The 24,167-nt window shown below is 31.6% G+C and overlaps 1 protein-coding gene across 2 annotated transcripts in view; it reads right to left on the bottom strand.

Annotated features, from left to right (window-relative positions):
- Positions 1-2,024: 2,024 nt before the first annotated feature.
- Positions 2,025-24,167, bottom strand: part of LOC140445641 (tubulin monoglutamylase TTLL4-like) — a 79,995-nt gene continuing 57,852 nt past the window's right edge. For both annotated transcript variants that reach the window (XM_072537857.1, XM_072537858.1), the window contains 3 exons: positions 21,000-21,073; positions 4,136-4,276; positions 2,025-2,161 (listed from right to left, as the gene is read on the bottom strand). In XM_072537857.1, the coding sequence (XP_072393958.1) occupies positions 4,151-4,276; positions 21,000-21,073 (200 nt within the window). In that variant the 3' untranslated portion in view covers positions 2,025-2,161; positions 4,136-4,150. The remainder of the gene's footprint in view (positions 2,162-4,135; positions 4,277-20,999; positions 21,074-24,167) is intronic.

Raw genomic sequence — 24,167 nt, 5'->3', positions numbered from 1 at the left:
GAAAGGGATTTTAGTCCTCTGTTCAGCCATATAAAGTTTTTTAAGTTTGGTGCAATCATAACTGAGAAAATTGATTTTTAGGATGTAAAATTTTGATAATTGTCTCTATCACAAAACTTTAGGTTTAATGAAGATAATAATGTCACATAATATTTAGAATGTATTTTTCAATGTACTTTACAATTAAAATATATGTCCAAAATGACTACCATTCACTTCTTGACAATAACCGAGGCAATTTTGGAATTCTCCAAACAAAACATTTTGTACGACCTCGGGGGTTATTTTATTAATTTCTTCCGTTAGCTTAACTTTTAAATCAGCAATACTGTTTAGTCTATTAACATATACTTTAGATTTTAAATAACCTCATAAGAAGTAATCGACAGGAGTCGAATACTTGGAGCTCCGTCTTGTTGGTAGTAAATAGATCGATCAATCTCATTTGGATGATAACATCAGGAAAAAATCTTCATAATGTAGGCACCAAAAAGTTAATAAAAAAATCTAGATAAACCTCACCATCAACTGTGCCTTCAAACAAATAAGGACCGATCATTTTATTGTTAATGATACCAACCCAAACGTTAACTTTTTTATGATATTGTGTGTGAGTCTCACACACTAAGTGACGATTTTCTCCGCTTCATCAGAAAAAACTATTTTGTTTATGAACTGCAAATCTGCGTTCATTCTGTCGATCATCATTTCACAGAATTCTTGTCTTCTATCAGGATCATCTTCATTGAAATCCTGAACCAACTGAACTTTGCAAGGATGGTATTTTTCTTTATGCAAAACTCTCAAAATAGATGATTTACTTACACGTTGTCTTATGCGGATTTTCCTCAATCTCTAGAAGTGGATCTAACTTTTTTTTATCAGTAAATTTAACATTTCTACCTGGTTTTTCAATATTGTTTACATGTCCAGTATAACGAAACTTCTTTTCAATTTTGCTAACTGTAGACTGCGAAACTTGTTGACCAGGGTATTTATTATTAAACATTTCACAAACCCCCTTTTGAGTTCTTGTTTTATCACCACAACCAATCATAATTAAGATGTTTATTCTTTGAGTCTCGGACAAATGAGCCATAATTAAATTTAATACACAAATATTATACTGAGGTCTTTTAGTAACTTTAAATAACTAAATGACAGCAGCCTACTAGATTCATATAAATTTTTTTTTTTGGCTTTTTGACTAATATCTTATTATCTTCAAGTTTTTTCCTTAATATTTAGCAGAACAGATACGAAAATACCTGATTATTTCTAAAGTATATTTTAATAGACAGGCAATATTGCTGATTTAAAAATTAGGATAAAGGAAGAAATTAATAAAATAACCCCCGAGGATATACAAAATGTTGTACGAGAATTCCAAAAACGCCTCGGTTATTGCCAAGAAATGAATAATGGTGGTGAACATTTAATTTAATTGTAAAAATCAATTTTCTCAGTTATGATTGCACAAAGTCAAAATTATATTGCTGAACGGAGGACTAAAATCCCTTTCTAACAAGGTGCCACACGACCCCCTTTGTTATTTAAAATTTTCTTATAATTCAAAGGGGGTGCTGGTGGGGGATAATATTTTCATACTGTAAATTGTCAATTTAAGAATATTTATAGATATATATATATATATATATATATATATATAAATATATATATATATATATATATATATATATATATATATAAATATATATATATATATTTATATATATATATATATATATATATATATATATATATATATATATATATATATATATATATATATATATACAAACAACCAGTTTATTTTGCCCTAATAAAATGGTTGTTTGGTTATATCGACAGTCACTAATATCCTGTATTATATATATATATATATATATATATATATATATATATATATATATATATATATATATATATATAGTAACGTATAAAATGGCATTTAAACGTTTTCTTAAATTTATTTCAATTTTAAATCATTACAAATTAACTGAATGGCAAAAATAAAATATACATTAAATGCAAAATTATAATTATACGAAAATTTAAAAGTTACAATACTTAAAATTTATAAATACATTTTTGAAAATGTGTACAACCACAAGAAATATCAACATATGATGGCAGTCATGATGAATATTCACCAAATTTCCTGAAAAGAAAATACATCGATTAAAATTTCATATATAAATTGTTTATATACATTATATATAATATATAAAATGTAGATAATATATATATATATATATATATATATATATATATATATATATATATATAAATTGGTCCACCAGGTTTGAATGTTTGACAAAAAGACCGATAATCTGGCATACAAATCAACCACTAGCAATCCGACGGTATTTGACGGAAATGACTGTTATGAGCGAAGTGAAAAAAGGCATGAACGTTAAAAATATTGGTGACGATTCACATGATGTGCAGTGGCGTTAGCAAGGATAAAAGAACTAAAAAAATAAGTCTCTTCTACAATCAATAAATAGCTATAAAAAATTAGCTGTGAACAAGAAAATCATAAGATTAAACATACATACATGGAAAACGAATGAAATTTTTAGAACACTTAAATAAACTAGTATACTGGTCCATAAGTACCGGTTTCAGCTTTTGCTTGAATAAAACAAAATGTATATTTTCAAAAAGACATATCGAGGATAAACCGAACCTAAAGATTGAAAACCAAATTTTTTTCTATACAAACGAAATTAAAGTTCTAGTAGTCATATTTGATCAACAGTTAAATTGGAAAAGTCATATCCAGCAGTTAGTTCTTTCATGTCGAAATGGCCTTAACTTGTTAAGTACCTAGCTCATAAAACTTGGGGTGTCGATGGTAAAACACTACTCATACAGATCCTTAATTCGTTTCAAAATTGATTACGGATGTGTTGGATATGCATCTGCCACCACAACAACGTTAAAACCTTTGGATACGTTACATAATACCTCCGTAAGGACTATACTTGGAGCGTACAGAACAACTCGATTAATAGCATACAAGCTGAAATAGGTGAACCCACGCTAGAACTACGTGGGCAGCTATTAACCCTTAATTACACATCTAGCTTAACTCTAAATATAATAATTCCAAGAAATAACATTTTAGACATATCCATGGCTAACGACTCTTCAAAGTTCATCTCCTATATTCCCGTGACAGATTGATCTATGTCATCACTACAAATAATCAGGAAATACACTTTTAGGGCCGGTTGTTCGAACGCTAATCAAAACTTGATTGTAATCAAATATTTAATTGCAAGCAAACACGTCACAGCAGCTGTCAAAATTATTAAAAATTGCTTATTATTATTATTGATTTGTAAATGAAAACATGAAATTAATATCAAAAAAAGTTTAATTATGGTTTATTTTAAATTAAAACGCAAAATAATAAAATTGAATAAAATAAATCAGTCAACATAACCTCAAAATGTGACGTATTTGATTTTAATTAAATATTTGATTACAATCAAGTTTTGATTAGCGTTCGAACAACCGGCTCTTAGCTTTATTAATAGAGGAGAACTAAATAAATTGCATACTAAAGATAGAAGCATCAAGTTTCTTCATCTTCATCAAGGTCCCATCACATGTTGGAATAGCAGGTAACAAAGCAGCAGACAAAAATGTCAAAGAAGCTATATAAACGACAACGGTATCCCCCTATCACCCCAATCTGTAAGTATGGATCTAAAAAGTTATTTCATAAAGGACCTGTTCACGAACTGGAACCATAAATGGAAATCCACACCATCAAAGCTTTAGGAGATAAAAAATAATATTGGACCATGGCAACCACACGAGGTATCCAGACTAAAGCAGATAATTATTTCTCGTTTAGGACTTTCTCCCAGTTTTCTCATGAACATTTGTTGAAGAAAGAAGAACGCCTAATTTGCGATGAGTGCGGTTCACCCTTACGGTAAAACATGTGTTAGTGGAAAAGTGTGAAAAGTGCAATCGTCACACAATTAAACACCAAACTTATAAACCAAACAATCTTATAAAAAAATCAAATAATAAAATTATCAAATAATAAAAAAAAGGTACAAATAAAGAAAATATTAAAAACTTTTTAAAAAACATACTAAGTACTCTATATTACCTTATTAAGGATCTTTTAAACAGCAGTCGATATTGTACTATTAATTGTTGCGTGTTTGAATATATCTTCTAGGGGAGGATTGGGGTGTTCCATCTTGGACGGTAGCACATTCGTATCCAAAGGGGTCATATTCGGCGAACTCTGAGAAAAAATATGTGATTTGAGTAATAATCGTTATATCGTCAGAAATTAAATAACAACTTAAATAAAATCCAATGCTAAATGAGAGGCATTTAGAAAATAAAGTTTAATAAGTAAAAATATTCATCCCTTTCTATTTTTAATAGCAAACACAAGTTTAATAAATAATTTACATAATCAATCCACATGATATTATGAACGTGGTGTAAAATATAAAATACATGAAATAACATTTTTTTATAGTCACTGCATACGAGGTTCTTAAAAAAATATGAATTTTGTTAATATCAAATAACTCATAGAAGAGTAGGCTCAGTGAGGACTTCATAGAGGGAAATAAAATGAAAGTATGTAAATCATCCATTTATTCATATCTATTATTGTGGAGTATTACAGTACTCCAGATATGCATCTAATAGATCACATGTTTTTGGAGTATTTAGTGGTCTCCAAGAATATTATTGACTGTTTCAGGTCCTCTACTATAATGAGTAGCTTAAGGTTGAAACACCCCCATCGTATGCAGGTGTCATTCATTAGACGGGTATTGATCTGCTTAGGATTGAAAGCCGTCGTGCTAATTTTTAATTTTTCTTCGCAATAAAAAATCTCTGCCTGGAATATACAGTACATTCAACCAACTTACACCCCTAAACGATTAACGGAATTCGCAGAAATCCTTTCATTGTAGTAAAAGCACGGTAAACTGCACTGGTGTTCTCCATAATGTTTAAAACTTTGCTAAATTTTAGGTCTAAAATAAATATATGTGTCATTAAGCCGTTGTTCCATAGTGTAGCATATTTTGTTACATATTTTTAATAAATAATATTCTTGCATAATGTTATTTAGCGTAAATTTCTTTCGCCTACTTGTTTAATAATTTTTTTCTGAAACAAATAGTACCGTGCTAATGAGAATTTATATTCAAAGTAGATATACAAAGTACTAAAATATAACTTTTAGTTTTTGTTAAAAAATACTTCGGAGTAAACTAGAACATTTTCTCAATTTAAATAGTGGTGATTAGATTGACCATATGTCTGTTAGTGTACCGTTTTTGATTCTTCTGCGAATACGAGTTAAAGTTGGGGTTTTGGTAAATATATTTAACTTTTTATTTTCAAATGAAAATACTTTTCTAAAAAGTACTAAAAATAAAATAATTGTGGGAAACATTTTAATTTGTTTATGTACGGTTTCCAACCATTTCTAAACTTTTTATCAAACCTAATTAAATTACAATCGGCATTCCTAATGATCATTAGGCTAATTTGCTAAATGTATGTAGGATCTTTCTAAGCGGTTATATTATATTTTACCTCTCAAACACAACAGTTGGAAAGTTTCTGTCATATTGATCTAAACTCAGTATATTGTAATTCAAACGTGTAGTTTCAAGTGACCATCATGCCTAGACGTAAGTTGGATATTGATGAATTAATTGCAAATGCACATAAATACCTTACCATGGAAAGAGACAATGGTGGACCTTTAAAGTCATTATTATGTATAAATCAACGCGTTTGTGACGCACTCGGGATAAGTGAAAGGAAGCTAAAAACTGTAATGAAGACTGTCAGAGATTCTCAAGAAGATCTTACTGTTACTGAGTATCACGAAGACAAGAAAACAACTCGTAAACATTCTAGGAGCATTGACTTACCTGATAGAGAAAAATTTGAAATTCGCAATATTTTGTATCGAATGCGTGAAAACAATCAACATGTCAGTTTAGATAATTTACTGGCAAAAGTAAGAGAAAGACAAGTTTCTGTTTCAGAAATTAAGAGGACTAGCCTTTGAAAAGTGTTGAGAGATTTAGGATTTAAATTCAAAAAAGAAAATAATAGGTTACTTTTATGCGAAAGGAGTAGTGTGGTTCACAAAAGAATTAAATTTTAGAGGGAATATACCAGACTTAAATCTGAAAATGCAATATTCGTATACTTAGATGAGACATGGATATTTGCAGAGTGTGGAATTAAAAGAATTTGGCAAGACGACAGCATAAAATCAATACAACACACAGATAGCGAAAGCAAAAGACATATCATCCTTCATGCAGGAGGGAAAGAAGGTTTTATAAAAAAAATTTATTTTCATTAAAATCAAAATATGCTGATTACCATGAAAATACGAATGCAGAATGTTTGTTAAATGGCTTGAGGAGAAACTGTTACCTAGTCTGAGTGAACAATATTAGTTATAGTTTTAGATAATGCACCTTACCATTCTGAGATTTTGAAGAAACAACCAAAACAGTCGTGGAACGTACTGAGCATAAAAAATTGGTTAATTAAAAATAATATCAATTTTCCGGAATACGCCTTCAAATCAGACTTACTGGAAATTTCGAAACGTAATGAAAAACCAACAGTTTATATAGTTGATCAAATTGTATCAAGTTATGGACATCAAGTACTACGGTTACCGCCGTATCACTGCCAGTTTAATCCCATCGAACACATCTGGGGAATATGTAAAACGTATTATAATAATCACTTTGGATGCAGTAGATATAAAGACGATGCAGTTAGGGAATTGTGGCAAGAAGCTCTTAATCCAGTGATTATAGATTTACATAATGATAGCGGTAGCGAATTTAGTTAAATGAAACGGTTCGTATATCTGGTTGCCTGAAGCCGACACCTATCGAAGAGGTTTACCCTATAGTTGGAATCGCTCCACCTGCTATCAGAAGACAGGTCACATCAGAGATAGAACGAAAGAAGCAGGAGATGGATCGAAGACACCCCTTGTATGACCACCAAGTTCAGCGAAGTAGATTAAAATCTCGGAAAAGCTTTCTGAAAAAATCAGAAAAAATCGCGAAGACGCGCCGAATACACCTATGGCAAGCGTCAGCTACAACACATTTTGCTCCCTCAGAGAAAATGGCCGCATTTGCCGTATCCCACATGGAAAGCGCTAAACAGACTAAGAACTGGCGTTTCACGTTGTGCTAGTAACCTGAAAAAATTGGGATACCAGGAGGACGTTACCTGCGGCACGGTTCAGAATAGTTACCATCTACTATCATGCACAGAGATGAGAGAGACCTGCACAGAAGAAGACCTATTCTTAGCGAATGACAGGACCATCTATGTGGCCAACCATTGGAAACACAAAATTTAAAGCTGTTGGTGTTCCGGACACGGAAAGTAAGTAGTGAATTTAGTGACGATGATGATTTATAGATTTAAATTATAATGTAAGTACACTATTCTAATGTTATTTACAAAATAATTGTACAGCAAGTTAGAAGCACAACAGTTAGAAAGTTTCTGTCATATTGATCTAAACTCAGTATATTGTAATTCAAACGTGTAGTTTCAAGTGACCATCATGCCTAGAAGTAAGTTGGATATTGATGAATTAATTGCAAATGCGCATAAATACCTTACCATGGAAAGAGACAATGGTGGACCTTTAAAGTCATTATTAGGTATAAATCAACGTTAACCATTATATTTATACATTCACTATTAGCCAAATATACAATATTTAAAATTCCATTTGAATTTTTGCTCCTCATTTTATACAAATTAACTCTAACTGATAATACGGCCGAAACGAAAGGTTTTCTGTGAATTCCATTAATCGTTTAGAGGTGTAAGTTGGTTGAATGTACTATACTACAGGTATATCAGTTATATTCTCCCAGTGGTATCATTATTATGTATTATCATATCATATTATGTATATATAAATGTACTATGATTATTGAATTAGGATATTATATTGCCAAACACTCTACCACTTCTAGTTTTGTTTTGGCCATTTATACAGTTACATTTAAGTGTCGCCACTCCTCTCTAACAGGAGATTTCAGCAATTGCAAAGTTTTAAATTATATACATATGTTAGTTTTCTCTATATGTCTTTCTGTGTACCCTTAAAGGTAAAAAACTCTATTTTGACTACAAAAAACAACGGATTTTCAAAAAAGCCTCTCATTTAGTTTGTAACATTTCAGCAGTTGATATTATGGTTTACTAATTAAATTCTACTAGAATACATCAACTGTTGATAGTTGGTATTATAAATTCCTAACCTATTGTGTTACTGTTAGACATGTGTGATTAGGATGTTAATTATCAAAATGCACCAATCGCAATGTAAATTATGTTATTGTCTCAAAGTATTGTTTTGTTGCATGTGGGTTACTGATTTTAATGCGTGAGACTAGCGGTTTTAATTTAATTGACTTCGAAGCTGTGATGTTAATTAGATGATCAATTGGAGCTATGAGAAGGACTTACAACGGATATTTAACTGACTGCTATGTATACCTGATATAAGATGTTTGAATATTTTGTTAGTTATATGTTTGGTAATAGGTACTGAAATAATACTAATCGTATATGAGTATAAAACATTTTTAAGTACAATGGATTTCTGCCTTGGCTTTCATATCTTTCAGAAATCCAAGAAGACATTTCTTTCTTATTATTTTACTCCCAAGTTCTTCTTCTGAAGTTATACTACTACTTTATTTAGGAGAAAGCTCAAATATTTAAATTAATTCCATTCTTTTTAGCTCTTTTTAATTTACACAAGAGCAAGATGTGTTCATGAAAAACTTTTTTTATTTGAAAATGCCCTTAATCCTCAATCGAGTCTCCCTGTAATTGAATGGGCTTTGTTCAATGTTTCTCCTGTAACTCGAATGGATTTCTCCTGGAAGATCTTCAAAGCACTCATTTGCCACGTCCACCATTCCTTAATAATATCGAAAATCGCATTCCAGTCACAAATGTCTAAGTACTAAAGTAAAAGAGATCAAATCTTCTAATTGCAAAGAGCCTTTGTAGAAAAATTTGCCCTTTTTTATGTTTGGAACGTAACGATAGAGGAGATCGTCTAATACAAGTCTGCCAAAAACAAAGTCTAATAATCATAAACACGTTCTTTAAATTACCTATGAGACGGTTATATACATGGCGCTCACCACCAGATAACCCGGAAAAAGTGGTAAGAACCCAAATCGATTATATAATGATTAAAGAGAGATATCGTAACACCTTCAAATCAGTTAAAACATATCCAGGAGCAGATATCACAGTAGACGATAACCCACTAATCGCTAATGTCACGCTTAAGCTTAAACGTATTAGAAAACCCCAAAGAACTCCAAAATTAGATGTTAGAAAACTGAAAGAAGCCGATATAAAAAACAAACTCCCAACAGAAAATACACGAAAACTTTGATAAATTAGATACTAACACCTACGAGATAACCCAACAATGGGAAACATTAAAAAACTGCCTCCTTGTTCCATGCAAAGAGATATTAAAAGAAGCGATAAGAAAGAGAGACAACTGGATGATCGACGAAATACTCGACAGGATGGACCAAACAGGACAAGCCAAGAACAAAGACAGTCACAAGTACAAAATCATTAACAATAAAATCAGAAAAATGATAAAAGAGGCAAAACAAACTTACTATGAGGAAAAATGTAAAGAGATAGAAGACAACACAACGACAGACGACACACAAATACGACCTATTCAACCTACATAAAAAGTTAAAGAAATGGCAGGGCTGCAAAAAAAAACCACAACACAACTCTTTTAGATAAAAATGGAAATACTATGATAACGACTGACGAAAAGCTAAAACGATGAAAAGAATATATGGAAGAGCACTTCGACGACGAAAGAGGAAACCTACAAGACATATCTTTCGAGGACAGAGAAACAAGTATAGAAATTACAAAAGAAGAAATATTGTATGCACTAAAGAACAACAGAAACGGAAAAAGCCCGGGGCCAGATCAATTGCCTATTGATATCCTTAAAATAATAAAAAATGAGTATATGGATGTCCTCTTAAAGCTCTTAAATTTATCAGTCGGGTGACATACCCAATGAATGGTTGACCTCAACATTTATTTGTCTCCCAAAAAAGAAAAATGTTAAAGAATGCTGATGTTAACACACTTAAAATGTGAACACACTTAAAATAATGCTACACACTTAAAATATAGGTAAAAAATTCCGTAGAGGCGTAGATACCCGTGAAACTCTCTTTGCCATCTCTCCGATAAAGTCCGCCACAAAGAGCTAATGGACGTCCTTAAAGCAATCCAATTACAATTCAATGACCGAATTATAACAAATCTATATTATAAACAGCTGGCACACATAAGCATTAATGAACACACATCAGAAGAGTTCGAAATTAAAAGAGGAGTGCGACAGGGGTGTGTATTGTCACCACTACTATTCAATGCATACTCTGAAGAAATTGCGAAAAGAGCTCTTGAGCGAGAAACAGAAGGAATAAAGGTCAATGGAACACCAATTAACAACATTAGATATGCGGACGATACTATCATAATAGCAGACAACCTCCAAGACCTCCAAAACCTAATGAATAAGATAGTTGCGTATGGAGAAGAATATGGATTATAAATAAACATCAAGAAAACTAAATTTATGAGGATATCAAAAATCCAAAATAATGATAAAAGCCTGACAATTAACGGTAAAACTTTAGAACAAGTTGAAAACTACAATTATCTTGGCACAATAATTAATCACACAAACGATTCCTCCAAAGAAATCAAAGTTCGAATAGAGAAAGCACGAATAAACTTCAATAAAATGAGAAAGGTAGGAAGAAGAAAGAGAGGCAGACCCCGAAGATCTTTCAGAGATGAGGTGGACGAAGCAATGAGTAGAAGAAACCTACAGGAAGGGGACTGGCTAAACAGGAAAAATTGGAGAAAACGGTTGAGTGAAGGAATACAGTGAAAACTGTGGAAATCCTTGTATATATAAAATGAGAAAGGTACTTTGTGCAAGAGAACTGAAATTAGACTTGAGAGTTAGGCTGGCATGGTGTTATATTTTCTCATCAAGAAATGATGATATTCTTTACGTCTGCTTTACGGGATAGAAGCATGGACACTTAACGCGTCCACTACTAAAAAGTTGGAAGCATTTGAACTGTGGGTGTATAGAAGAATCCTGAAGATATCATGGACCGAGCATGTAACAAACAACGAAGTCATTAGAAGAGTCAACAAAAGAATGGAAATATTGGAAACCATCAAGACACCAAAGCTGCAATACCTGGGGCATGTTATGCGTAATGAAAGATACAACATACTTCAATTAATTATACAAGGAAAAATCCAGGGCAAGAGAAGTGTAGGAAGGAAAATATCTCATGGTTGCGTAACTTGAGGGAATGGTACGGATGCACATCAATCGAACTATTCAGAGCGGCAGCATCTAAGATCAGAATAGCCATGATGATTGCCAACCTCGGTCGTTGCACGTAAAGAAGATGTTTGTAAATTTTACTAAACTATCTAACTTTATTAGAGATTAACAATAACTTGTTTTAGGTTTTGCAGTACTTTTATAATACCTTCTCATAGTCTTTGAAATACGAGAAAATGTTCTTTTGTTGTTCGTTGAACCAGAGAAGTTAGGACTACTAGTTATTTATGAAAATATGACTAATGCAGTAACATTACAGCAAAGACCATCTCTTTGAATATGAAGACTAAATTAAATATGTACTAATTTAAACAAAATGAAAAGTTAACAATAAATTAAAGAGATCAAAATATTTTGGATCGAATTAAATAAAGAAGAGAAACAAGAGCAAGCAAACGAATTGAACTGTTCAACATTAAACCAGATAAACTACATTTAGAATTGAGAATAAACATAAAAAAAGAAAAAATATAAGATTGCTTCGGAATTTTGATAAAGGCAAAAATAGGTTCGATGAACAAAAAACTATTAGCAATATTCGCTTTTTTTAGTCGAATGCAGACTATTATTTATTTTACCACATATTTTACCTAATACATATACCCATTCCATTGAGATTTATTTACAACGATAATTCTTACAATATTTCCAAAACTCTACTCACATAAAAATGTACATTTTATAATCTTTCTTCTCTAATTTCTTTACAGGTGTTCTAACACTAACATTTAATGTATGTTTTGCTTTGTGGAATTTAAGGAATATTTTATAATATGGACTGAGAGATGTAAATTATTAATACGTTTCTTTGGTGCAAAATTAGGATATAATTCTAAAAGTTACCACAACAAGAAAACTAAAAAAAATATTAGATGAACTAAACTGTGGAGTTTACGAAAAAAGATGATAAAAAACCAAATGCTGTATATAAAAAGATATGACACGTCTCGATTTCAAAGCAGTTATTTTTAATTTAAATACCTTTAAAGCTACCCTACACAATATTGTTCGCGTCGGCATTACACAATTAGCACAAGCTTGTACAAATAAACTAGTTTTGTGGGTTTTATTTACCAGTTATTGTGTTGTAATTTTATCTATTTTGTATAAGATAGGTATGTTTTCTTTCAATTTATTATTTTTAAAACAAATACTAGTCAGATTTCCACTGAGAACGGAATTGAAATGGGTTGTTAAATATCTTACACATTGCGCAGGAGAGTAACTATTTGAAATATTTGTGGGTTATTTTTGAATTGCTTGTACTTGAACAAAATATTCCTTTTTTGCTAGTTTTTAGCCATGTCTCATCGTTTCAAACATCTTAAACAAAAAGAACTTGAGGAAGCAATCCTCAATTTGACGGATAGTGAGGACGAGTTCGATGGTGAACTAGATGAATTAGAGGATGATGATGATGACTTAGATGTATCACATATGCCAGTAGAACAAAAAGGAAGCACAGGAATTAAAAGAAAAGTATTCAAAAATAATATGGCGTAGGAACAATTTAATTCCGAACAAACACTTTTCAGTTTTCAGAGAAAAATCCGAGCTTCCTGAAAATATTCTTAACCTCTCAACACCTTATAGCTTCTTTAAGTATTTCTTTGATGAGAGTCTTTTTGAAAAAATTACCACGGAATCTAATTTGCATTCGACACAAACTAATTCTAGTAAACCTGCGATGCTTACTATTAACGATATAAAACAATATGTTGATATCTGTATATACATGTCGTTAATAAAAATGCCAAATAGGACCAGTTACTGGTCCAATGCTTTAGGACTTCCCCGATCTTCTCCCACGAACTTGAGTTGTTTGTATTTTATGTGGTCAATCATTGTGTTTTCAACGTTCAAAAAACTGCCGATATCCTCATCGGAACTCTTTCTCGACATGCTTTTCCAGCTTACCTCCTCTAGATGTCCATTTCCATGGCCCGAAGTGTTTTTTCTTTTCTGTTTTGATTTTTAGTGGCCAAACTTCGGAACCATATGTTACAATACTTTGTATATCCTTCTTTGGAGATATTTTTGTCCCACAGATCCCCATTCATCATTTTTATGGCTTTTCGTCCTTGTATATGTCTGTTTCATTCAAAGTCTCATCATATTGTGTCAATTTCAGGCCCCAATATTTGTACGTTTGAATATATTTTATATGTTCTCCATCATTTTTCCTTCTTGCAGTACATCTTCCTGCTCTAAAAACTGCTTGTTTTTCTGCTTCAATGTCTCTATTCTGCTTCAATTTTATTTTTCAAAATTTTACCATGTATTCTGCTGATCGTACTTGATATTGAAATTCCTGGATAGTTCTAACAATCTTCTTTGTTTCCCTTGTTATGAATGGTTGATGGATTTTTGACAATTTCCATTCTTTAGGAAGTTTGGTCCCGTTAAGACAGTTTTGGAACAGTCTTGATAGATGTTGGTAAAGTTTGTTTATTCAAATAACTCAAAAAAAAAACAAATCCATAATAGTGACATTTCCAGAAATTATGCAGAATCGGAAGAAATAATTTAGTATTAAATAGGAATAAACAATAAATCATGATAATATTGACTCAAACTATAAATGACAGAAGGAATAAATGTTGGAAATGTAATTTTCTCGAGATTAAAAATGTTAATGATTTGGGAATGAAAATGTTTATATTTACACCAAGAAACTTATATTGATCATATTTAACCTGGTTGTACTTATTTAACAAATATTCATGTTTCTTAAATCACACAAAGTAACAATTTTATCAGTTTAACTCAACATTGATGTTGTTAATCTATAAATTTTATCAACCGCTAATTTGGAAGAATATATGAACAATGAGTGAAAAAGTTGAACTAATTTATTACGTTATACTAATTTTTTGTTTTGAATTTCCTACCTGCAATCAATAAAGCGTAAATTATTGTAAGCAGGTGTACATAGAAATTGTTGAAAGGGGCTGGATTTGTTATCCAGTGATAACAATATCTACTAGTCTCTTTGATAAATTAATTGTACAATTAACGTTAAACTTTAAATTTTGTGAATAAACTCAAATAAACAAGTCGAACCTCGATAAATCGAAAACCTCCAAAACTTGAAAAAATGTTTTGTTCCCTTCAAGCCCCAAAGCATCTATTACTCGAAATCTCAACGCTTTATTAGTCGAAATACTTAGTAGCGGGAATATTGCAGAATCTGTTTAACTTCTTAAAAATTGACAAAAACCTTTTTGTTCTGACTGTTCAAAGAATATGCGTTGAGATAGAAGAGATCATCTCATTTTATATGAAATCAATTTCAATAATTTGACTAGTCTATTTTTAAACTGTTCAAATGTTTTGGCAAAGATTTGAGTTCTAAGACAAATGTAACGTTGTCAGCGTGTATTATTCAACTTGAAGTTATCTACAATGTTGTAGTTAATATTTTTGCTCTAACGGTAGATAACGTCTGCGATCAATAACATCATCGAAAATTACGGCGATATAACTGGCAACAACGCCATTGTTCAGGTAGCAATTTTATTGTCTGTTGTCTGTACGTCGGTTTCATAAGCGCACTGCCAGGGGTTTCATAAAGCAAAGAACAGAATTGTTTGTAGTAATATTACTAGTAAAGGAGCTTTTACGTTCACTTTTTGTGAGTTGTGAGTAATTTAGTTTAATTCAATTTGGTGACGAATAATAAATATGACTGACAGCAGTATAGTGAACCGTATATCAAAAAGAAACGTCACGATTTAACATTTGAAGAAAAAACTATGATCGGAAATGTGTTTGAGGGACAAAATATGAATGTGAGCGATGTTGTTACATTATGTAGTATTTTGACAAAAGTTTCCAAAGCTAGTGTGTACAGAGTAATTAAAACAGACGATGAAACAAAGGATAATACTTTGAAGGTTGAGACAAGAGAAAGGATACACATAAAATTGGATGATACAACCAAACAGGCCATTCGTCGTGCAGAACATGAATTTTATTTCAAAAAGGAATCACCAACTATAAAAAAATTGCTTCTTCTCTTCAATCTAATGAAAATATTTCAAAAATATTAAGACGTGTTTTGTTACGTACTTTACGTGAAATGAACTTTAAAGGTATTTCAAACGAAAGAGGAAGAGAAAAAGTACCCTTATTGAAAAATAAGAAATTATTTTATGGCGCAGAAAGTATCTGAAACAAATAACAGAATTTCGAAGAGATTAAAAAAACATATACAAATGAAATATGGTTAAATGAAGGACATACTGTGACAAAAATATGGCAGGTTTTAAATGTGAAAAGCAAACGACAAGCTTTCCTAACTGGTTTGTCGACAGATTTAAAAGCCCCATCCAAAAAGAGAAAACACCTTATTATTAGCCATACTGGTAGCGACTCAGGATTTGTTGAAGGTTTAAATGCATTTGTTTCTAAAAAGACCGTAAGGAAGTAGATGCAGATCATTATGAAAAATTAGTTTCAGATATTCTGTTAAAAAACGAACCAGGATCTGTTATTGTTATGGATAACGCTCCATATCACTGCCGGCGTGTAGAACAGTTATCAACCAATAAATGGAAAAAAAGCCGAGATTGCGGATTGGCTCAAATAATAATGAAGAAGCAAGGAACAATGTTACTTTCAAATACAATTACGTAAAAAATCTGCCTGTGACAAAAATATGGCAGGATTTAAATGTGAAAAGCAAACGATAAGCTTTCCTAACTGGTTTGTCGACAGGTTTAAAAGCCCCATCCGGAAAGAGAAAACACTTATTATTAGCCATACTGGTAGCGACTCAGGATTTGTTGAAGGTTTAAATGCATTTGTTTCTAAAAAGACCATGAGGAAGTAGATGCAGATCATTATGAAAAATTAGTTTCAGATATTCTGTTAAAAAAGGAACCACGATCTGTTATTGTTATGGACAACGCTCCATATCACTGCCGGCGTGTAGAAAAGTTATCAACCAATAAATGGAAAAAAGCCGAGATTGCGGATTGGCTCAAATAATAATGAAGGAACAATGTTACTTTCAAATTCAATTATGTAAAAAATCTGCCTGCTTAACAGTGCCTTTAGCGATGTGATCTTACAGTCGTGAATAAAATGTATTTAATATCTATTGAAAGAATATGTGGAACCTTGATAACTTCATTGAAATTACCATGGAACCAGTAGTTGTGGATCTACGCGAAGATACTACTGATGAATCTGAAGATGACATAGGTGGCTCAGAGTAGATTATGTATAATGTTAGTTTTTATTTGAACATATTTTTTATATTTTATGGAAATAAATATTCAGTTAAGGTGACCCATGTATTACTAGTACTGTTTCGTACCAAGAATTGTTAAGTGTACTAAGTTTCAGTTTTACCTGTGCTAAAAGTTACTATACCCACCCTTTTTCTAATCCCATGTCATTAAATCTCATTTGACAATGGGAATTAAATTTAATCTAATCTTTAAAATTAAGGTCTACATTGAAAATATTAGTCACTTTCTACAATTTTGGTACTGTGCTGATGTATAGTGTAGGTTTGATTTATAATTTTTATTTATATTTTAATATCTATAAATTCTTCCAATATTAGCAGTATTAAAATTTCTACCATAATATTCTATTCTAAACTAGACTAGTTTACCTAGAAGTATCTTCCGGAAGCTAGAAGCTATGTCTAACGTTCTAAATAACGTCAGAAACTATCACAGTCTATCCATAAAAAGAATTAAAAAAAGAAGAACGTGTTGTTAGTTACACACAGATATATGAGTATGATCCACAGACAGATCAGACTTACTGCGACATTGAGAACAAACACTCTGTATGGTATCCAGCATGAAATTTCTCGCCTTTGACACGAATGACCATGACAAGAAAAACGAATTAAAAGTGAAAAATGTGATAAATCCATTCTATTCTGTATTATTTAATAAGTAATGTAATACAACTGTATAATTGATTTAACAAATTTTCTTTCTTTCCAGAATCATACATATTATTAATATTTTTTAATCTACAAACTCAATTATTATACAGCAATATACTGGGAGGATAATTATTTATAAATACACTATTTCTGTAACGATTTAGTAGTAATAATAAAGTGAGAAATTTAAATTATATAATTGGTAATGAAGTACAATTAAAAAACAAATATTTTCTTTGACTTATTACAATTTTTTATTTCAGAACATTATTAAGAAACAAAGGCTGCGATATTACCAGTTGTTGTGAAGACTAAAACTAGTCCACTGAAATATTAAGTTTTTTTATGGCTTAGAGGCATTTCTTAGATCACGCAATTTTATTTTTTTGCTGTGTTGGGAGGGTAAGTATAAGTTTAAGTTCGAGTTTGTAGTGTTGTCACGCTTGTCCCCCGGCCGCCATCTTGGAAAAAGGGGGGAAAGGGTTTTCGCGCTGTATCTGGTAAACTGGCAACCCTGCAGAAAATTTTATAAAAGATTATTTGTAGCAAATTAAATTTCCTACAACTTTATTTCGATTATTTTTAATCGTAAAATGGAAAATAAAAAAGTTATAAACAAAAATAACTAAAAATTTTGGAACACATTTTCTTTTGGGCCTTATAACTTTTTTTCTGGTAATTTTACAATAAAATGACATCAAAGCAATATCATAGAGGGTTTTTCATAGAATAATTTTCACTACACATTTGTATAATTTCATTAATTTCTCTGGATTTTACAGCACTCCGAAATTAACCGGATTCTTGAATACTCGCCATTTGGAATAAAGGGGAGCAAAGGGTTTTCGCGCTATATCCCGTAAACTAGCAGACAATTTTATCAGACATTATTTGTAGCAAATTTAATTGTATACAAATTTATTCCAATCAGTTTTTATGGTAAAATGGAAAATAAAAAAGGTATTAAAAATAACTAAAAATGTTTAAACAATTTTTTTTTCGACCTTAACTTTTTTTCTAGTCATTTTACAACAAAATTATGTCAGAGCAATATTATAGAGGGTTTTGCAACAAATCATTTTCACTACAAATTTGTATAATTTCATTAATGTTTCTGGGTTTTAAAGCGCTCCGAAGTTGGCGAGAGAAAGGATACGATAAAAACGAACCATTAGACTTAGTTTTCTGTTATATATTTTTTTATTCATACCATGTTAAATCGATTTATTATTTTCTTAACATTTCTATGTTATTAATTTATTATCGACCCATTCCGCCACTAAAAAACTTACTCCACCTTGTGCGTTTGCGTCACACGAAAAAGCACCAATGGACAGAGATAAGAGCACCGTACCAATATTATTCCAAGATAAATTTCTTGGTAATTAAAAGAACAAAACAAACTTAATAGACTTTTTCAAAACTGATCTATCACAGATGGGTTTTAGTGTCGACCAGGCAGAACCTGATGCAGATACAGTCCTCATCCGTTCTGAGCTTGCTGCATTCCAAGCTTATGATTATGTGACTGTCGTAGCAGAGGACATTGATATTCTTGTCTTGCTCACGGCATTAGGAAGGAAGCGGTCCAATGTTGTGTGTCCACATATGTGAGTTAAATTCATCAAAATTTTACACAAATATCCTGAGTTAGCAGAACAGCATTACTTCTCAGTGAGAAAACCGAGCCATCTTTACCCACTGTCGTTGACGAACGTTTTTTCGTCTCTTTATATGGTGGAAATAAAGATGATGCTTTAACAGCATGAGATACAAACAATTCGCCAAGACACTCACCAAAATTACATTTAACTTATCATCGCTGCCGCCAACACAAGATGCAGCTAGATTCCACAGTGTTAGAGTTTATTACCAGGACACACTGCGATCCTGAAGATTGGGACTAGAAAAATTTGGATACCAATCAAAACTTTGAAAACTCCAGCACCCCCCGAACTGAACTAATTCTGAAATTAATTTTCTGCACATGCAAGGAAAACTGTGAAAGTATGTGTGGTTGCCGACAAGTAAGCCTCAAGTGCTCTGCAGTGCGCCTCATTAATACAAATAATGCTTTATAAAATTTTCTGTAGGGTTGTTAATACATCGCGAAACCCCAATGTCCACTTTTTCCAAGAAGGCGGCCGGGGTACAAGGGTGGCGACTCCACAAACTTGAACTTAATCCTATACTAACCCCGTACACATAAAAAAAATAAAATTGCATTCTCTCACAAATTGACTAAATATATTTTAGAGTGCCAGGGAAACAGATCTTTATTACATGCCTTTGTTTTAGTCTGATACAAGTCCATATTTTTTAAGCTTTAAAAATCCCATTATACTCGGTTCGCTATTCCCAGTCCGAACTGTCTAGTGAATGTAGTAATTATTTTTTTGCGAAGTTAGTTACTTTTTGACAGACAAAAAGTGGCTGGAAATTACTATACAACCAAGCACACGTACTCATAGCCAATATTAATAGTAAACAAACTAAATAGTAAATAAAATAGAACTTTGCGAATTACCGACAATCAATATTTATTTATCTGCACCATATAATAAATAGTTATGTTAAATTATAACAACTAAAACATATTTTTTAAATATATACTACCCAAAATTTGATGGGTTTAGTATACACTTCCACTATTTAGAATAATTCTTCTTTTTTTAAAGAAAGAAGTCTGCAGTAGTTGGATACTTGATCTATTAATATTGAGAAGTAGGAATTGTTGTGTTGTAGGTTTCCGACAATGAATCTGTCAAAATATGCCCGAGCTAAGCGAATGGAGTTTATCTAGTATCCCATTACCAATACTCTTAAGTAATGATTTATAATTCCTAGCGCAATGATTTGATATTAGTGTTCAACATAGCGAAAAAATTATGTGGCCCTTATTTGTTAGTCAACCACAGATTCAAAGTAATCCTGCTCTTTCACTCGGTCAAGCCTTATTTTTTCTAGATTTATAATAAATACGATCGTTCACGATAAAGATATAATAAGAAGAAATGTTTGGAGCCAGGCTACAATAACTCAAATAGTTAAATGTTGTGTTTATATAGGATGAAGCCATAATTGTTTGTAATTAAAATTACTAAAAAGTTTCGCTTTCCATCCACAAATCGTTTTCAAAATTATTATTTAAGAATTTTGTTGAAAACAGTGTATAACCGCCAAAGTTGAGGTAATGTCTTCTCAAAAAATTGAAAGTTGACTTCAACTGTTAACAAGTCAACTTTAAATTTTTTAACCGACATAGCATCAACTTTCTTGTTAATAAATATATTTTAAATCAACAGGAAAACCAGAAAACTCACGTTATTATTACCACATAGTATTTGGCAGAAAGAATTAATATGGACGATTTTTTTATTTTTATCAACATATTCATACCATATACTTTTAACTTCCACAAGTTCTTTTATATTTCCATAAATACAGTTGCATAATTTATAATATATAACAAAGAATACAATGGATTGTTAAATAGGAAGAAATTGATTGATTATAGAAAAATGATAAACAAGCATGTTCATATTGTAACAATTTAAATTAAAAATAGCTTACCTTAGTCAAGGTACTCTGTACGGGTACTTTTAGATGAATTCGTTGAGCACATAGACTTCTTAGAACGGCAATACCTTAAAATTATAATAAAACAACATTAGAATACACAGACCTAACAAGAATGCACATATAATAACATTTTTTAAAAATTATATATATACATATATATATATATATATATATATATATATATATATATATATATATATATATATATATATAATTAATTAATTAATACTTGTTATTTAGTCTTTTCTTTCCAGTTTATTCTTGAATCCCTTACTGAAATGTATTTATATAATATATAGTAAAACCTCGATATAACGGACTACTTGTGGGGAGGGGGTGTCCGTTAAAGCCGAAAGTCCGTTATATGAAAAATATGGTTAAGATAAATCAAAATACTTTTTTTTTAAATATATATGTACACTGTAATTAGATATATATAAAAAATACAACATACAAACAAAATTCTATTTAAGTAATTGTCTTCGGACATTCGTCGTGAAGTGACGTTGCTGTGGATATCGACGCGCTTGCTGTTGGTAATCCCGTTTTGAACAAGTTTCGTTTGCACTTTCCATATTTGCTGTTTTTCTATGATCAACTCCCTAAAAACAATTTAACTATTGGATGAATAATCAATAAATGTTGTTAGATCGTCGAGATGCGATCTTACCTCTGATAACTTCATTTTTAACAGTCTTGTTTTGTCGTCTTGTTTGCTATCTTTACTTCCGTCCTCATTTTTAAGGTTCATAACTTCATCTGATATTTCACTTTCAGTCATGATGTTATATCCAGGGTCACCTTCATCTACTTCTAGCGATTGTAAAACATCTTCCTCAGCTACATGTTCTCCGGCATTATTATGTATTGTCCTACAGAAATTAGTAACTTTCCACCCCTCTAAATCTATGTCTGCATCTTGGCCATCAAACAAATTCTTCCAACCATTTTGTAATGTAATGTAATGAAAGAGCAATCACCTTCTCCCATGCTGCAGCAAAATTAAAAATTGTTGATTTTAAATTGTAAGACCTTAAGTTTTGCAAGGTACGTTGCGCTTTTGTATCTTCTGCATTATCTCCATCGTACAATACAACCATTACTTCGTCTAAAAACTTTCTGCAATATATTCGTTTGGCTGCCAAAATTATTCTCTGATCCATGGGTTAAATAAGCGATGTTGTATTTTTTGACAAAAACATACACCTGAAGTTTCCATCTTCTGAACGTAGAATATTTTCAGAGGGGTGAGCAGGACCGTTGTCTAAAAGCAATAAACATTTCACCTCTTCTGACGGTATGCCCAATTTCTTCTCTTGAAATTTTCTCACTAAAGGTACAATTTCTTTGAAAAACCAATTTTTGAAAATATCTGAGGTGAACCATGCCTTCTTAGAGCTATAGTATGAAAGGGGCATATGATGCATTATGTCTTTTAAAACTCTAGGTTTGCGAGATTTGCCAACCACTACAGGTGTCAATCTATGCGATCCATCAGCGTTAGCACAAAGCAGTGCCAAGATCCTGTCCTTGCTGATTTTTCTTCCAGAATCCGATTTTTCATATTTGGAGGCTTGTGCGCTTTCATTCAAAGTACGCCATAACAAACCAGTTTCGTCAACATTGTAAATCTGAGATTCTAATATCATTTCGTTACTTACTTGCTATATTTGCTACTAATTTTTGCCTAAAAGGTTCTGTTTCTTCTTTTGGTACAGTTGAAGCTTCGCCGTAAATTCTTTTATTCATAATTCCGTGCCTTTTACGAAAGCGCCAGAGCCATCCATCACTTGCACTCAATGGTATGTCCATATGATTTGCTAACTTAATTGCAGCAAATTTCAATTCGACTGCTCGGACCAGGGGTCGTATTTTCGAATTCGTTCGAGCATATTTCGCATACGAAATTAGAAGAAATTCTCTCGAAATCCAGTTTTTTATATTTTCGAATAGTGCGTATACGAATTTTTTCGTATACGACGACACTAATGGGTATGAACCATTCGAATTTCGATGCTAGTATACGATCAAAGTAATTGTTGTCATTTCAGTTGTCACTGGGCCCGTGTACGTCAGATAAAATTTCAGCTGATAGTTTTTAATCGTTGTTTTAGATTGAACAATACAATAAAATTTACATTAATACCTACCATATTTTTACATTGAACTTTGTTTTTAATGGGTGGTTTAAATAATTTTTTAATAGAAAGAAATAGTTAACGCCCTTGCCGAGGCGATAATATTAGCGGAGCGAAGAGGCAAGTTTACCAACCCATTCTTAACCATCTAGAGGACTATTCGGATGTACAATTTCAAAAATTGTACAGATTAACAAGGCCCCTCACAATGGAGTTGATAGAATGGCTTTTTTTTGTTCGGCCGACACTGAACCACCATATTTCATGCCCTTTTTTACTTCTTGTTTTAGATAACAAATTCACCATAAACTAGGTTAAGTAAAACTGCCAATTATTCTTCTTTTTTTATTATTTAAGTTTTGGTTGTTTGAATTTGCAGTGTTGCCGGTGCAAATTCTTTTAGTGTACGTATAAAATTTCGAAGAACGTTCAAAAATACAGATTCAAATTCGTATACGAAATTTTTCTTTCGAGTTAACTCGTATACGAAAAAATTCGATTGAATTCGAAAATACGACCCCAGGATCCCACTAGAACGTTGTTACCGATACCATTTTAAGATTGCTTCTTCCAGTGAAGTTTCACGAGCCAGTTTCATTCGTTTTCCAAGATTGCTACGCTCTCCTACATCACACATGAATGCAAATTTATTTATTTTGTATTTGTTTTTTTTTTATGTCCGAAAGTTTGCTTTTTTATGCCATATTGATTACATATATGAGACGCATGTGTAATATTAACAGTATGATTTTATTTTTTTTACATTTGGCCAGATTTTTTTGTCCGTTATATCCGAAGTCCGTTAAATAGAGGTCCGTTAGAGGTTTTACTGTACTATTACAAGAATTAATATTAAACTCAACAGGCTTCCGGGTTAAACCGCGTCGAGTGTCACTGCGCCGAGCAGCGCTATAATTGTCTGTATATATTATATTCTAAAAATAACGTGACCATAATATGCTACCTAAAGTATAATACAAGATATTTGTCAATGATAATTAAACCACCCTATCAGTGATTT

Source organism: Diabrotica undecimpunctata, chromosome 7 (genome assembly GCF_040954645.1).
Source record: "Diabrotica undecimpunctata isolate CICGRU chromosome 7, icDiaUnde3, whole genome shotgun sequence".
Taxonomy (NCBI): Eukaryota; Metazoa; Arthropoda; class Insecta; order Coleoptera; family Chrysomelidae; genus Diabrotica; species Diabrotica undecimpunctata.
The sequence above is the reverse complement of the archived record's forward strand: the minus strand, read 5'-3'. Positions and strand labels throughout refer to the sequence as shown.